Source organism: Oreochromis niloticus, linkage group LG14 (assembly GCF_001858045.2).
Source record: "Oreochromis niloticus isolate F11D_XX linkage group LG14, O_niloticus_UMD_NMBU, whole genome shotgun sequence".
Taxonomy (NCBI): Eukaryota; Metazoa; Chordata; class Actinopteri; order Cichliformes; family Cichlidae; genus Oreochromis; species Oreochromis niloticus.
Window position 1 is genome coordinate 4,269,047 of NC_031979.2, and position 17,821 is coordinate 4,286,867.

A 17,821-nucleotide genomic window follows, 5' to 3' on the forward strand; every position below is an offset into this window, starting at 1 on the left:
TATTTTTTAGTGGCACAAATCAGTCACATCCTGCAGGATTTAACAGGGAATAATCCTCAAGTGGTCTCAGCAGGTGAGCCCTGCACACACATAAATCCTGAAAGGTCTCTTTTTAATCCATTTATATTCTAAATGATAGTTGTAACAATTGTTGTGATTATGACTGTACATTCACACATAGTCAGAAAAACAATCCATTCCTCTTGACATCCAGTTTGTGTAAGCAGGTTTCCCATTAGGCAGTCACTAGTAAACTGCCAAGTGACCATTCTCACACAGTTTAACCTGAAAACTGCAATGGTAGTTGGATGGTTCAGAAAAACGAAATACGGCTGGTTTTATTCTATATGTCACTATGCTGTTTGTCCATTGCTTATCTCACCATGAATATTTAATAAAACAAAAGCACAGTTTCTTAGACAGTGGTTGCTAGATTGACTGAAGACCAGTGTTGGGTGTAACATGTTACACCCATGTAACTGCAATTGCATTACATTTTTCAATAGCGGATTAATCTAACATGTTGCTGTACTGATTTCAATAATTAAATTACAGTTACAATTATGTTTTCACCTGTTTTACATTACTTTTTCAGTTACCTTCAGTCAGATGCACAGAAGCAGCTGAAAACACACAGTAACAGGAGGAGGAACTGTCATGGACGACCATTTCTCTGCACCATCAACACAGAGAAAATGGCAGACGTGTTACCAGTGTGTCTGTACTCTGTCTGTGGCTAAGATTTATTCTGAACTTTAATACTTTATAACTTCTTGGTCAGCCTTATCAGGACGTCCTTGGGTTTTGTATCATATTGAGTTTTCAGTTCACTTTACGATTAACTTTCTGGTTATTATAGTTGAATTTCAGGTTTGCAATCCTTAGTTTTGGTTCAAGACGTCACTGTTACTAATGATAGTTTTTAGTTCCCTCAGCATTTTCCTATATGTTTCTCCCTCTGTCTCGTTTTTGTGTTCCCCGGTTTGACATCGGATGTGTTAGTATTCATCTCTGCATCTGTTCTCTTGTTTATTCCATGACTTTGTTTCCATGAAGTTTCAGTTCCGTGTTTGTCTTTGATTATTTCTTCCCGTGTCTGTGTCCATTCTGTGTCCATCTATCTTATCTCTAATAAGTCCACTGTTTGTTTATATTCCAGTCTTCCCTGTGTCCATTGTCAAAATGTCTTTTATGCTCCCTCTGTTTATACTCCTGTGTGTTTTTATTCCTCAGGCGTAAAATGCTGATCGGGTATTGTCATCACCCTGCCAGATGGGCGGGCGGGTGGTTTAGAAACCAACATTGGGAAATACGATAGCTCATTGGCTATGTTTTCACTCAGGACATCAGGACAGTCCAGTCCTTGCTCCTCACCATTGTCAGAGAATTTTAATATTTAATTTAGATTGTTAAGCCACCTAACACTGACTCCTCATAAATAGGTGCCTTTTTTATGCTGAATGAACTCATGGGATTAGTTAAGCCTTTTGCTTTTTAGCTGAATCAACAAAAAAGCTGAAGATAACAGTTTGACAGACAGAAAATTGTATTTTTGCAACACAAACGTGACTCCCAAACTTTTCATATTCACACAGACTCAGACTGATGTGCCCTTAAAAAGAACTGAAGACAGTATGTAGGACAAAAGAAGTGGCAGGCCTAAAACACTACTTTTACCAGTTGGCAGGTGAGGAGCTTCATCACAGCACTGTCTTGGATAAAATGAGAGACATCACTTTACTTTGGTACATTTTTTTATACCTATTTTTCGATTTGATGCTTGTCCTGACAGAACACCGCTGACTCCTGCTTACCTCAAAAGTATTATTATTAAATTTGCAGATAACACAACACTTGTGGAGCACATCTCAGATGGTAATGAGACTGCCTACAGAGAGAAGTGCATAAACTGGTTGAGTGGTGCGATATCAACAACCTGACGCTAAACATCAGAAAAACAGAAGAGCTCATTACACACATCAGGTGTCAATAGGGGGAGCTCCTGCCACTGAAAATAGAAGAAGCGGTGAGGGTGTCCAGCTTTAAATTGTTATCAGTAAGCATTTTAAATTCTTATGGTACTTTTTATTTCTTAAGATGACTTTCTTTAATACATAAAGGGTGTGAAAAAGTGTTTGCCCCCTTCCTGATTTTCTATTTTCTTTGTATTTTTGTCACACTTTAATATTTCAGAGCATCAAAGAAGTTTAGATATTAGACAAAGATAACACACGTAAACAGAAAATGCAGTTTCTAAATGAAGGTGTTTATTATTAAGGGGAAAAAAATCCTACATGGCCCTATGTGAAAAACTGATTGCTCGCTACACACCATAAATGGTTGGGTCAATGTTTTCCAGAGCTATTCACACACCTGTTCTGAATCAAGAAAACACTTTAATAGGACCTGCCTGACAAAGTGGAGTAGACCAAAAGATCCTCAAAAGACAAACATCATGCTGTTATCCAAGGAAATTCAGGAACAAATGAGAAAAAAGTAATTGAGATCTCTCAGTCTGGAAAAGGTTATACGGCCATTTCTTAAGCTGTGGCACTCCAGGGAACGACCAACCGTTATCCACAAATGGCAAAAACATGGAATAAAACAACATCCAACATCTTTGTTTATTATTTAAATTTGTCTGATGATCTTAAACATTTAACTGTGACAAAACAAGAAATCAGGAAGGTGGCAGACACTTTTGCACAACACTGTACATTAAAAAATAATAATAATGGGTTGCATTTATATAGCGCTTTTCAAGACCCTCAAAGCGCTTTACAATTTCACTATTCATTCGCTCTCACATTCACGCACTGGTGGAGGCAGCTACAGTTGTAGCCGCAGCTGCCCTGGGGCAGACTGACAGAAGCGAGGCTGCCATATCGCGACATCAGCCCCTCTGGCCATCACCAGTAGGCGGTAGGTGAAGTGTCTTGCCCAAGAACACAACGACCAAGACAGACAGAGCTGGGGCAACCTTCCGGTTACAAGATGAGCTTCCCAACCCCCTGAACCACAGTCGCCCCATGCTTCAGGGGGTTTCTAATTTTTTGAGCATGTCTGCAATGCAACTTTCGTTCATTCAAGAGAGACAACAAATTTCATTGAAAGTCATATGTAAAAACAAGAAAAGGTATTCTATTCTACACCCAGCTGTCCTTCCGTATTTCTGATGAAGCCTCGTTTTTTTCTACTAGGATTGTATCATGTTGTAAACAATAATGAGTAATATTATTAAGAGCTTTCATTTGAGACTTTATACAATATCTTTTAATAGCACACCAGTGGCTCAAATGAACTGGGCCCGGTGCTCTCTTAACTGGGTGATGATTAAGGGAGCTGTCACTCAAGAAGTGCTACAGGTTTGTTCTTGGTTCTAGCTAGTGGCCATTCTACATGTGTATTGTGCCCCAATACAACTGAGCTGTTTTCAGCCCCACTTTTTCATTAGGTCAGTTGAACGTGTCTCTAGCCAACACTAACACAGTAACACTAACACTAGCCAAATAACTGATCTTTGGGGTCTAATGCATTGAATACTATAAATTGCATAGGGTGACTATACCCTAAAGACTCTCACTTTGGAGAACACTTTGAAATTATGGAGAAAGACAGAAGTGTAATTTTCTGTTATTAAACTAAAACCATTCTTTTAAAAATATTTTATTTTCATAGCTTGTGTCTTGTCCATTTGTATACAAACAGATAAGTAAAAGCTGCAGAGAACAGTGGTTTGAAATTATTTTTAACAACTTTGTATCCAACCAGCCAGTATTTTATGAGAAAACTAATGTTTGCTAGGTACAGATGTTTGATTTTAGAGTCTGTAGAGTGGTTAGAAAAAAATGTGATGGTATTCCAGTCCTCCAATGCCCTCCTGCCATTTTTTTAATCTCTTGCTCTCTACCTTGGCTCTTTGTGTGTGTGCGTGGTGTGCACGTATATGAGTTAACCACACTATACCTTACAGGGGCAGGCTCCCCATGGGATCTCTGCCCTCGTCCTGTGCATACGGAACGTGTCTGTCTGTGTGAAAAGTGAGGATTTTTGCCTTTTCCTGCATTTTGTCAGCTCAGTGCAATATTTGCCTTAAATAAAGGTGAACTAAAACTCTTGCAGAGAGCAAAAATGTCAGACTGACCCAACATATCAAGGATCATTATTGTTGATGGGAGCTGATTCTCTATCCTATCGAGACGTTCTCTCACTCACAGAACCAAGGTTACAATGTAACTGTAGGGTCTCTGGCAATGACACATATATCACAAAGCAGTCTTGAATAGAAGACTCCGTGGTGCCACATTTGGTTACAACAGTGTGCTTGCAACCATGTGTGCTCATTCACATGGTAGTCATTTTGAATTTGTCCCCTAAAGTCAAACTATTTAATACAGTTCTGCTCTAACATCCTGAGACATCAACTTGAACTCTGGTTCAAGTTTTTTTTTTTTCTCCAAACCAACACATTGATTGTACTGGTGGGAAGAGTACACATACAAGCACACACAGGTGCCTCCCTGCTGCTAAATTAAATTCTAATTGAAGTGTTGCTCTTTTGACACGGTAGAGTACTGGAGTAGTGGACAACTGGGAGCACTCAGAGTGGTGCAGGGATGGACAAGGAGACAACCTTATAGTGTGGAATAGTTTGAATCACACCTTCTAATTGTACAAGAAGCTTTAATGTAGGACATTATTATCAAACACAGGCTGAATATCATATAAAGATAAGTCATCACTTGGCATCAAACACTGATGAGATAAAGTTACAACAGTTTTAAGTTCCCCTACAGAAAGAGAGGACAAGAGTCTGTGTGATATTATTCATTTTACTTCCTTCAGTTCTCTTTAATCACACTTGTACTCCCTCCTCTTTCATTTGAAAGCCATCCATGAAACTCATTTATTGATAATATCTCCCCTGCCATCAGACAGATGGAGTTGGGGATATGTATATGTACACATGTGCACAGGTGAGCAATGTGAGGAACAAATACCCAGGGACCATGTTAAAGGCCTCATATACAGTGGCTTGCAAAAGTATTCGGCCCCCTTGAACTTTTCCACATTTTGTCACATTACAGCCACAAACATGAATCAGTTTTATTGGAATTCCAGGTGAAAGACCAATACAAAGTGGTGTACACGTGAGAAGTGGAACGAAAATCATACATGATTCCAAACATTTTTTACAAATAAATAACTGCAAAGTGGGGTGTGCGTAATTATTCAGCCCCCTGAGTCAATACTTTGTAGAACCACCTTTTGCTGCAGTTACAGCTGCCAGTCTTTTAGGGTATGTCTCTACCAGCTTTGCACATCTACAGACTGAAATCCTTGCCCATTCTTAAGATAAGATAAGATAACCTTTATTAGTCCCACACGTGGGAAATTTGTTTTGTCACAGCAGGAAGTGGACAGTGCAAAAGTTATGAAGCAAAAATTAGAATAAAATAAAATAAGAATAAATACAGTACACAACTGTACAGAATAGAATAAAATAAAATACTATATACAGTAGAATAAAATAGAATAAAATATACAATGAGATAAAAATAGAGTACAAATGCTATATACAACTGAGTAAAAATACAACGATGCCAGAAAAGATTATTGCACATTAGTGTTATTGCACATTTGTGGATGTGTGTGTTTGATCAGTTAAAGTCTTTATTGTGGAGTCTGACAGCAGTGGGGAGGAAAGACCTGCGAAATCTCTCCGTCTTCTTTGCAAAACAGCTCCAGCTCAGTCAGATTAGATGGACAGCGTTTGTGAACAGCAGTTTTCAGATCTTGCCACAGATTCTCGATTGGATTTAGATCTGGACTTTGACTGGGCCATTCTAACACATGGATATGTTTTGTTTTAAACCATTCCATTGTTGCCCTGGCTTTATGTTTAGGGTCGTTGTCCTGCTGGAAGGTGAACCTCCGCTCCAGTCTCAAGTCTTTTGCAGACTCCAAGAGGTTTTCTTCCAAGATTGCCCTGTATTTGGCTCCATCCATCTTCCCATCAACTCTGACCAGCTTCCCTGTCCCTGCTGAAGAGAAGCAGCCCCAGAGCATGATGCTGCCACCACCATATTTGACAGTGGGGATGGTGTGTTCAGACTGATGTGCAGTGTTAGTTTTCTGCCACACATAGCGTTTTGCATTTAGGCCAAACAGTTCCATTTTGGTCTCATCTGACCAGAGCACCTTCTTCCACATGTTTGCTGTGTCCCCCACATGGCTTGTGGCAAACTGCAAATTGGACTTCTTATGGTTTTCTGTTAACAATGGCTTTCTTCTTGCCACTCTTCCATAAAGGCCAACTTTGTGCAGTGCACGACTAATAGTTGTCCTATGGACAGATTCCCCCACCTGAGCTGTAGATCTCTGCAGCTCGTCCAGAGTCACCATGGGCCTCTTGGCTGCATTTCTGATCAGCGCTCTCCTTGTTCGGCCTGTGAGTTTAGGTGGACGGCCTTGTCTTGGTAGGTTTACAGTTGTGCCATACTCCTTCCATTTCTGAATGATGGCTTGAACAGTGCTCCGTGGGATGTTCAAGGCTTGGGAAATCTTTTTGTAGCCTAAGCCTGCTTTAAATTTCTCAATAACTTTATCCCTGACCTGTCTGGTGTGTTCTTTGGACTTCATGGTGTTGTTGCTCCCAATATTCTCTTAGACAACCTCTGAGGCCGTCACAGAACCACTGTATTTGTACTGACATTAGATTACACACAGGTGCACTCTATTTAGTCATTAGCACTCATCAGGCAACGTCTATGGGCAACTGACTGCACTCAGACCAAAGGGGGCTGAATAATTACGCACACCCCACTTTGCAGTTATTTATTTGTAAAAAATGTTTGGAATCATGTATGATTTTCGTTCCACTTCTCACGTGTACACCACTTTGTATTGGTCTTTCACCTGGAATTCCAATGAAACTGATTCATGTTTGTGGCTGTAATGTGACAAAATGTGGGAAAGTTCAAGGGGGCTGAATACTTTTGCAAGCCACTGTATCTCTGTACACCATCTTAAACCCAAAAGCTTAGGGAGAACATCTGCTATTGATAAACCTGATATAAATGCTCAGACACCTGCTAGGCATACGTTCAGATGGTGGGGGGGTTGTGCTAGATTAGATGTTATTTCCATGGACATCTCTGTTTTGGTTAAATCCATGACCATTCTCTGGAAATCTGGACCACAGTATGTGCTGACACCCTTAGTCTGAGCTACAGATTTTTCACAGATTATTCCCGTTCACTGACACTGACACATGTAACAATGTGCCTGAGAAAGTCTAAATCCCCAATTATCATCCAAAAAGTGACAATATACAGTAGAAACCACATTGAAGAAACAGCACAGTGATGAGTCTTCAGGAAGGCGGGGAGCAACAGGGGTTTTGACAGCCATCTGCTTATGACATTTGCTTCATTCTAGTAACATTCAATCTGTTGTGATGATATTTCTTATTGTAGCTTCCAACAATTCAACAAAGTAAATTTAAAATTGCTGATGTTGCATTTAATGTCATGTGTTTTAATCCTGCCACCTTTCTTGAGAGAATATTAAAGGATCATGTCGAGTTTTTGACCATTAACAGTGTTAAAACAATGATTTTTATCAATTTCATACTCCTGATGGCAATATAGAAACAACAGAAGAACACTTTAAGCTGGTATTGGATTATGAATTAGCGAATCAGACCAGTGAAGAACCAAGCTTCTAATTTCAACAGCAGTAATAAATCAAATCGGAATCATCAGAATGGTGTTATCTCACATGCAACTAAAATAGCAGAACTAAGTAACTAAATTCGGTCATTTGGTGCCTTTCTGTCTTTATACTATGTCCAGACTTCAAACCAGACTGTAATATGTCAGACAGTTAAACCAAGACCTCAGAGAAAGAACAGAAGACATGAGGGAAACAGAATCCTCCTTTGAGTTCTCACATGTAGCCCGTGTCATATTATGGAGAACACGTGTTTCAGGTCCACGCTTTATAGTAACTTTATTCTTAAAACGCAGATTTGGCTGCCAGGGAAGCTTGACTTTTACATCACCTGCTCAACTGATGGAACAGCAATAATTACTGATGTTTGCAAACTCCCTCTCAAAAACCAGAAGAAGCCATTAATCAGTATTTCTCAAAGTACAACACAGGTGGTGCTCAGAGAGAGAGAGAAAAGCAGAGCTTAAGATGCATCCGATGCAAATGAGCCCCCCTTAATTTGCTTGCAAATGGCAAATGATTTTCTATGGCTGACTGACTTATCAGGCCCTGACAAAGCAGGGTGTGCTGTTCTGTGTCTTCACCTTGGCACCACAATCACAGGAAACACACACTCCCATGCTGTACACTTGCACCCTGTACTTCACACAGCAGCCATTACAAGAGTGCAGGGTTGGGGATTGTGAGTGAGAACAGGGGTGTGGGGGAGGGCTCCTAAACAAATCCCTGATATAATTAGTTTTCTCCACTGCACCTAATTAACCTTTGTCTGTGTGCCATTTACACATCTCATTCACAAGCTGAGCATTCGTTCATTAGCTGCCTGTTGTGTTTTTAATGTGTTTTACCAGTCATGGTGAGGTAGCGCTTTGTAAGTGTCATACTGTTTCTGCAGATGTGTTTGAAGCCTGGGACTGCGTATGTATCAGCAAAGGAGATAAAGCAAGTTTTGTGATGATTAGATTCAAATGCCGCTTTAGTAATGTGGTGTTATGCTCATCAAAGGCCAAAGGAGTGAAATAGATTGAACATGTGGAAGATGAATACATACACTTGAATATCTAGCATGATCCTCTTGTCCTCCTCAACGTGGATTCCCCAGATACAGTCCTGGCCTTTATCATAGGATTCAGGCCAGTTGGGAGAGAGCACCACACCGGCTGAGTCTGTGATCTCACCACTGCACACAGCTGGAACACAAACACACATAAAACACATGTTTACAGTTTAAACCTTCAAGTTTTAAGTCATCTTTAGAGATCGCTCTGTCCCTTTGTTTTGGGGTGTGCAACAAGCAAATTGGATGCGTGATCTCACTAAATATAGAAACAGAGCAAAGACACGAGTTTTGTAATAAAAACAATTAAAGAAATAAAGTCTGACTCCCAGCAATACAAAACTGACACCAATGTTTAATTATCTGTCATCCCAGGGACAAAGAAGTCAGTGAGCCCCCCGAGCACTGGCAAATGGACTGATTCTTATATAGTGCTTTTTCCAACATGCCACATTCACTATGTTTTAAGTGCTTACTAGCTAACATCCAGACACATTCATATCTTGCCAAGGGATATTTGGCACGCAGACTGGGGGAGCCAGGGATCAAACCATCAACCTTCCAATCAGTAGATGACCTGCTCTACCTCTGAGTCCACCCCTAAATGTTAAGATAGATGGGTGTATCAAGGGGAAAGTGATTGAAAACAGACAAAACTGCTTCCAAAACGTAGAAGATGACAAGAAAGAAGCACAAGTAATCCAAAGATGCATGTCTATGAATCAGGTGTACAAACCTCTGCAAGCAGGCTCAGTCTCATTCCACTGTGGATTGTTAGGATCCATGCATTCAATGGTGACAGATCCCTGTTCCAGAGTATAGCCAGGGTCACAGGCAAACTCCACCACAGCTCCTACTGACCAGGTGTTGTCAGTGCTGGTCATGTTACCGTACTTCACAAAGGGTTCATAGCAGTGACCCGCTGCAAAAGCTGGAGAGAAGATGTAAGTTATGGTACAAAAATAGTTGTAGGAAGGAGTTAGAATCTCCATTAATAAATAATAAACAAGTGTTTATATTTGCCCTAATATATATATGTTCAAAATCCATCTTTTAGAGTGCGCATGTGTCAACCAGCATGCAGCCTGTTTCAGTTGCTCCTGCTTTTTCTCTTTAGTTTAACTTTTTTCTTACTTATTTCTTTGTCCTTTACTCTGTACTTAGAGTGTTCATCTGTTTTAATAGCTATTTTCTTAAAAATGTCATTTAGTTAAAATCATATTGCATCTTTCACTAGATTTATTTCAAGGTCTCTTTTTTCAAGTGAAGCACAGAAAAGAAAACATTAGTTAACAAATAATCAAGCTTCATAAAAAAAAATGTTTAAAGACTGATGTAAAATAGTGAAAAATATTATATTTAGATCAGATCTATGGACCATATTTTAAATTTAACCTTCCTCTATGTTACTATCTCCTGTGGTAACTTGTTGGTTTTGACCCGTGTCTTAAATCAGCCAAAAAAACAAACAAACAAACAAAAAAACAATCAATTATTTGTCATCCAATTTGTTTGTTACATCTTCTTGGGCTTCCTTAGCCATTAAAAGATTGTTTTTTTATTTTTGGTGTGGTCCCCAGGGCCTTTCTTTTTACAGCATACTGCTTGTTTTCACTCTAAAAAAAAATGGTCAATTAAACCTGAAGCTAATTCTATAAAAAACTGTAAAAGTTGTTGTTTTACATTTAATATTACAAAGAATGATTAGAAACCATCACATTAGAACACAATACATTTGTTTATTTTTATTTTTTATTTTTAATAATTTATCATTTTGACAATAGTATCATCTGGGGGATTATGGGCCGCTTCATGAAATACACACACACACAAAAAATATTGGGTTTTTTTTCCCCCCAAAAAGAATTTTCGTCAGGATGCCACACACAGGTTTGCCTTTGTAAATCTGTAGATTCCATGCATAGCTGGTTTCGTGTCATTGAGTGCCCAGATTTTTTTTGTTGTTCTTGTTTGTCTGGCTTGCTGGGCATGTATTGCCTGAAGGAGTATTTTCCATGAAATGTGGCAAAACATTCATCTACTGTCACCTCTGACTCTGTGTTGAACATCAGTAGAAAGAGCTGCATCCATCTCTCCCAGACATCCCTGATGGGAGTAGGCTTGTCAGGTTTTGCTCTAGCATCTGTTGCCAAATCTGACTCTTGATAGCATTCAAAATGTCTGAAGTGACATCGTTGCCCAGAAAATATTTCTGCCTAGAGACTGTCAGTGGCCTCGTTGCTGGATCTTTACACTCCAGCAAGAAGAAGAACACCAATATAAGCATCCAGGTATTCCTCAAAGTCATTCTAAATACTGCTGTGGACTTTTTTGTACTTCAAGATCTGTCATGAAGCTGACATTCTTTAGTGACGATGACATAAACAGATTAAAACATGTCATGATGTCACTTATTCTTGTCACTTGAGGTGGCTTTAGCTCAGGAGGTAGCACAGGTCCTCGACTGATAGGGCAGTTGGTGGTTTGATCTCCAGTCTTCATGCCAAATATATTGCCAAAGGATATTTGGCATGCAGACTAGGGGGCAGCCAGGATTCACACCACCAACCTTCTGATCAGTAGATGCCCTGCTCTACCGCCCGAGCTACAGCCACCCCATGTGTGGCATGTTGTATAAAGTGCTTTGAGTGCTCCAGGAGAGTAGAAAAGTGCGATACATACAAATTAGTCCATTTACAGCAAACCTCGTAATCTCAGGGGACATTTAGATGCCCCTACATTTTGATGCACCAACTGCCCTGCCATGTAGGCCAGGAGCTACTGGACTCCAAGAGGAAATACAGTATATTTAGATTTTAGATCTCCAATTTTAGATTTAGATCATCAATTAAGCAATAAAATATAAGCATTTTACCACATTTTTTGGCATGTTATCCTGCAACTCCACTATGGGAATTTTTAAAAGATATTATTCATATATTTATTTATGTACCTGTCATTTACTACTTTGGTATCTTCCTTTAATTAGAAAATTCTGTATAATCACATATTTGCTTTAGCTTTGCAGTCCACCACAATTCAGAAAGACCTTCATCATATTGAATATTTAGAAAATTAAACATGCGAAAGGATTTTTTTACTTTAAGATAAACCTAATTTCTTACAGTTTGTAATACAGAATTTTCACATTTAAATTCACAGAACTTCCTTCTATGCCTCTCGCAATAATGACTATGTTTTTAAACTTTGTCTTCGGTCAATACAATCTTTCTCTATAGCACCTAAAGCCTTGTGAAGCTTTGTTTCAGTACAGTCCAATATCATCCGCAAACAAAAGAACGAGCAGAGTCTTTGACAGAAATCATCATCACTTATTTCCATTCTACATTTCTCAACCAGCAATGACCTCCTCATTATAATGTCTACCCCTAAATTACAGTCAAACAATTTAGAATGCCAGTTTGGCCCATCACACATGACTTAGCATATTGGGATACATTATATACAGCTTTAAGTTTTAATTGCTATTAACCTTTTTTGTTGGATTTCTCCCTCCTTTCAGCCTCAAGTTAAATATTTTGGTAACCAATGAAGTCAACTCTTCTGAACTTTCTTTACAAATTAACCATTACTCACTTTATTCTTCTTCAAAGTTTTTATCTGGGCTTTGGATCTCTTCTTCAGAGAAAAACTCATTAATAAATTCATTAACTGAATATTTATTGCTCTTGAAATCAAGGAAGTAAGTTTCCCTCTCTTTTAGATGTTTAAAACTGTTATTCTATTATAGATATCTGCTTTGAATGAGTTACTATTCATTATTGTCAAACACTCCTTAACACTCTTATTTTAAGCATAATTATATGCAGTTTTGTTTTTAATTATTATGACTTTACTATTTCCGATACATTTTTTTTTATAACAAGCTTTTTTTAAAGTGATGATGTATTTTATATTTATATTGTAACTCCTTTCATTCTCACACTCACCACTGAACCAGGCTTTATTTTGTCTTCTCTTCATAATATTTACATGTTTTTTAATATATCAAATATTATATATATTTATATATATTTATACACACTTTTTTTTTTTGCATCAACTTTACATTTAGAAATTTATTCCGGCAGGGTAGCACTTTGTATTACAGCTTGGTAATTGGTATTGGTAAGTGGTATAGGGTAACAAGGCCGAAACATGAACGTAACAATGTGGTAATTTTATTACCACTCAATTACCTCTGGTTGTTTTTTGTAATATGTAGGAAAGAGATCTGCAAAATTTTATAATATTTTAATAATCATGTTAATAGCATTTTAAAACAAAACTACCAGGAAACATCTGTGGCAGTTTCTGTGTATGGATTTCATGTCTGCAGTACAATACATAATATGGTATAAATATTTCCAGTAGGAAAGAAAGTGGTCATGGAACACATTTAAATTGTCCAGTACACAAAAATAAGCCACCTGCTTGCATGCTGAAAATGTTTTGAAAGAAGAACAATGCTAAAGCAAGCTTGATGTATGGCAGTTGCTTAAGCAATAATTTCATAGTTATGGACTGTCCTAATAAAAAAACTTCATTATAATTTGTGTATAAAGTAAAATAATTCATCTTTTTCCTTTTTTACCCCCAAAACACTACAAATTCACTGGGGGTGGATAGCTATATTCGGAGTACACAAAACCTCCAACCCCCTCACCTAAACTGTTGAAACTGGAGCGCTTAATTTTTGGGCAAATAGTCTAAATATCACAAGCCACATATTAGCCACACAGCCTCAGAACTGATGGGGATCATGCTTCCGGAAGGCAACATTGCAGACATTTAGGACAGCTACAATTACCTGGGAATTCCCAGGAACCACGAAGAGGCCACTAAGAAAGCTGCAACCACCAAGCACCTGCAGAGAGTAAAACAAGTCCTGTGAGGAGTGAGCTGAATGGTAAGAACAAGATGCGGGCTGCCAACACCTATGCCGTGGCCATGAACAGGTACCCTGCTGGGATAATAAGCTGGCCAAAGGAGGAGATAGAAGCCACTGACATCAAAACAAGGAAGCTCCTGACCATGCATGGAGGGTTTCACCCCAAGTTCAGCATCCTGTGTCTGTATGCTAAGTGAAAGAAAAGAGGCTGGGGGCTAGTGAGTGCCAGAACCACTGTCCAGGATGAGCCAACAAACATCCACGACTACATCAGGAAGATGGCCACAACTGACTGCATGTTCAGTGAATAACTCAGAAACCCAAAAATGAAGAGGAGGAACCATCATAGGACAGGCCCGTGCATGGTATGTACCACCGGGAAATAGAGGAAGTGACTGACATCCAGAAATCCTACTGATGGCTGGACAAAGCTGGACTGAAAGACAGCATAGAGGCACTTATCAGGGCAGCACATGAACAAGTTCTAAGTACAACATCCATAGAGGCAATGGCCTACCACAAAAGGCAAGACCCCAGGTTCAGGCTGTGTACAGATGCCCCTGAGACAATCCAGAACAACACAGCATGCTACCAGGCAGGATATACGTGGAACACCATAACCAAGTGGCCGGTATAGTATACAGAAACATCTGTGCTGAGTATGGCCTGGAAGTCCCGAGGTCAAAATGGGACCTTGGGTGGTTGAGAATGACCAAGCTAAGATCCTGTGGGACTTCCAGATACAGATGGACAAACTGGTGATGGCTAACCAACATAACATCACTAACGGACATAGTGGTGGTAGACAAGCAGTAGAAGATGGCCATAGTGATAGATGTAGAAATACAGAGTGACAACAACATCAGGAAGAAGGAGCACGAGAAGCTGGAGAAGTACCAAGGGTTGAGAGAAAAACTTGAAAAGATGTGGAGGGTGAAGGTAAGGATGGTCCCAGTGGTCAGTAGCGGTTTTTGATATGGCGACATCACGGGCATTGGCAAAAAAAAGTTGCTCGTACTCATGCTCCCCCTACATTATGCCAGCGCATTTTGGGGATGGCATAGGCACCAATCGGTTTTCTGCCACCCATTTGCTGGGAGTAAGGGCGCCCTCCGTTTGCGAGGTGCGCCTGCTGCTTGCGGCACAGGGGGGAGAGGGGCGGGGCGGCGGGGGATTCTCTGGCTGGCTGGAGCAGCATCTAATAACCAAGCCGTAAAATAAAACAAAATAAAAACAAACCAACAAACACAAAACATAGTGATACAGACTTATAATTTGCACCGATGGTTTTTCAAAATTCTATTCGTGAAAAGTGAGCGCAAGAGCGCTCGGTGCGTCTGCTCGCTGCTGAAGTCAAAGTAAACTTTACTGTCATCTCTGCTATATACAGAGAGACAAGATGACAAGGCTCCAGTTACAGCAGTGCAAGTAAACAAACAATAAATATAAGAAGAGTAAGAAAATAAATATACACTTTAGGACTCGGAGTAAAGGGATCAATAACAATTTAAAATTTATAATTTACAGTTTGATGATTTAAAGTCTCACGCACAACCCGTCGAAAGAGGAGGGAGACCTGCTGCTTCCAAATACAGCAGATTTCATTCATAATGTTGTAAATCCAAGCCCATTATGTATTCATGATTTGAATCCTGGGTTGTGCGAAATCCCAGAAATAAACCCTAGACAAAGTGAACCTGTGAACTAAGGTGTAGGTCTATTAGGTTATGTTGTGGTGATCCTCTGGTTGAGGGATGGGTGTTCATACTGGAGTGCAAAATTAAAACCAATGGAAGATGGACAAGAAACGTTCAAAGCCATCAGGTCCTCAGTTTAGAAAAAAGAGAAAAGAAGAGGAGGAGAAACGAGCAAAAGATACCGGAAAGCAGATGTGTCATTGGATAATGGCAGGTCATCCTGAAACAATCAGAATCAGAACACTTTATTAATCCCTAAGGAAATTATGTGGGTTACAGTTGGTCCAAGAAGAAATTGTAAAAATAGTAAAAGTAACACACTAAACTCCAAACAATACATTATGTTACAGATTTTACACATTTAAGGCTGGAGCCTATCCCAGCTGTCATAGGGCGAGAGGCAGGGTACACCCTGGACAGGTTGCCAGTCTGTTGCAGGGCTAACACACAGAGACACAGACAATAATTCGCTCTCACCGTCACTCCAGCATTCACACCTATGGGCAATTTACATTGATCATTTAACTTATCCCCACTAACTGCATGTCTTAGGACTGTGGGAGGAAGCCGGAGTACCCGGGTAGAACCCACACAAACACGGGGAGAACATGCAAACTCCACACAGAAAGACCCCAGCCTGATGGTGGAATTGAACTCAGGACCTTCTTGCTGTTTGGGAACAGTGCTTAGTGGTGACCAGTGGTTATCACTGGTCACCGTAAATGGAAAAAGTAATTATAAATAATAATAACTTAGAAATTACCACATTAGTACATCCTTGTTTCTTCATTGTTACCCTACTATTACCACTTTATTATCAGGCTGTAATAGAAAGTGCTACCCAACACATCATGAGTTATGCATAATTCCTACCTTGATACCTAATGGCTATGCCAGTCGATGTTCCTGTGGCATCTGTAGTAAGCTCAATGAAGAGTTGCCTAGATGTGCTGAGGAGCCCTTCATTAGGCAAATACTCCACCTCATAGGAATCATACAGTACAGCTGCATTTATGCTGTTGCCATTCTTGATCAGGAGCCTGGAAGACAGTGAACAAAATTTTATTTACAGGGTATCTTATTTAACAGAATGGAACTTTTTGACTCCTACTGGCTGTTCTTTATCTGTTTGCATCCTTGCCTAAATCGAGTTTGAAATACTGATTAACGTAAAATGGATATATTCGAGTGATCTATTTAGGCTACTTTGGAAATTAAAAGAAAATATCTGTCGCATGTTTAAACACATGTACAGCAAATTATAAACAGTTATTTACACCATTTTTCTTTTAAATTTGCCTTTATACACCTTCAGTTGTTTGTATCAAACATCTGACTTTTCATTTAATTCAGAGGGTTTAAGAACAGTATTGCATTTTCATACATACCCCTATTTTCAGACACTCAAAAGTAATTTAGAAAAACTAACATAAAAAAAACATTTGTAGTCAGTGACTGGCTGAAGTGTAGAACTCACAGACATCACTGGACTGCAGGAGAAAGTTTGAGTACCTGGAACTAGCAGAAAGCCCCTTCTTGCTAAGTGTCAGCAGTGCTAACTTACTAAATCAAATTAAACATTAATTACCATTTATGAAGGGATATATGTCACACAGTGAAAATTTGTATTTATCTTGTACATCGGTTTTATTTGGATTTTTAGTGTTTATTTATAAGTGTAATTTTTATTTGGATGATTTTGTTTGTTTTGCATGTTTTTAGTGTTTTATTTGACATGGTTTTAATCCATTGTGGACTAGCTGGGCATGGGATAAATTAGTTGATAGGGATCACCTGCTGAGGTATGGGTGTGTCCAGAGGTTGCCTATCAGCTGTGTAAAGCCCTTTAAAAGCAGGCTAGCTTAGCACTGGGAGGAGAGAGACCCCAAATATGATGAGGAATGTGTGAAGGCCAGGAAAAAAAGAGGGACCTGCTGCCTGATCGTGTGGGGTGTGACGCCTAATCTGGAGACGGATTGGCCAGCGTGACGTGGCGACCCAGTCCTGACAGCAAGGAACGGCGACAGTAGGAGACAACGCGAGTGATTGGCAGCAGGGTAGAGGTATACCTCTGCCTGCATTTGTGAGTAGTGTCTCCACTGTCGTTTACCGGGTGCAGCCGGGTTGGGAGAGGGTCGCCATGGCTATAAGCCGGGGCTGTTTCCAGGATGATTGTTCTGGCCCCTATTTGTCATTTTACAGGGCGCTGACGCGAGGGGAGCCATGGTGGCATCGCATGACGGACTCCGGTGCAGAACGCAAGCTGGGCTGGGATGTGATGGCCCAGTGAAGGGACAAGAGGAGGACAGGAGGCTCCTCGTCTGCCGGAGACGAGGCTGGCGTGGACTCCGCTCTAGAGAAGGAATTGTTGTCCTGCTGGTGGACCCATAATGAACATGTGGCATAATTATATCAGGGGATTTTAGTGAATGCAGAAAATTG

General features: G+C 39.8%; 1 protein-coding gene across 1 annotated transcript in view; it reads right to left on the reverse strand.

Moving 5' to 3' along the window:
* sez6b (seizure related 6 homolog b) overlaps positions 1–17,821 on the reverse strand; it is a 151,131-nt gene that overhangs the window by 17,894 nt on the left and 115,416 nt on the right. The window contains exons 6-8 of the mRNA XM_025898305.1: positions 16,253–16,419; positions 9,528–9,722; positions 8,786–8,924 (exon numbers count right to left, since the gene is read on the reverse strand). Of these exons, the coding sequence (XP_025754090.1) occupies positions 8,786–8,924; positions 9,528–9,722; positions 16,253–16,419 (501 nt within the window). The remainder of the gene's footprint in view (positions 1–8,785; positions 8,925–9,527; positions 9,723–16,252; positions 16,420–17,821) is intronic.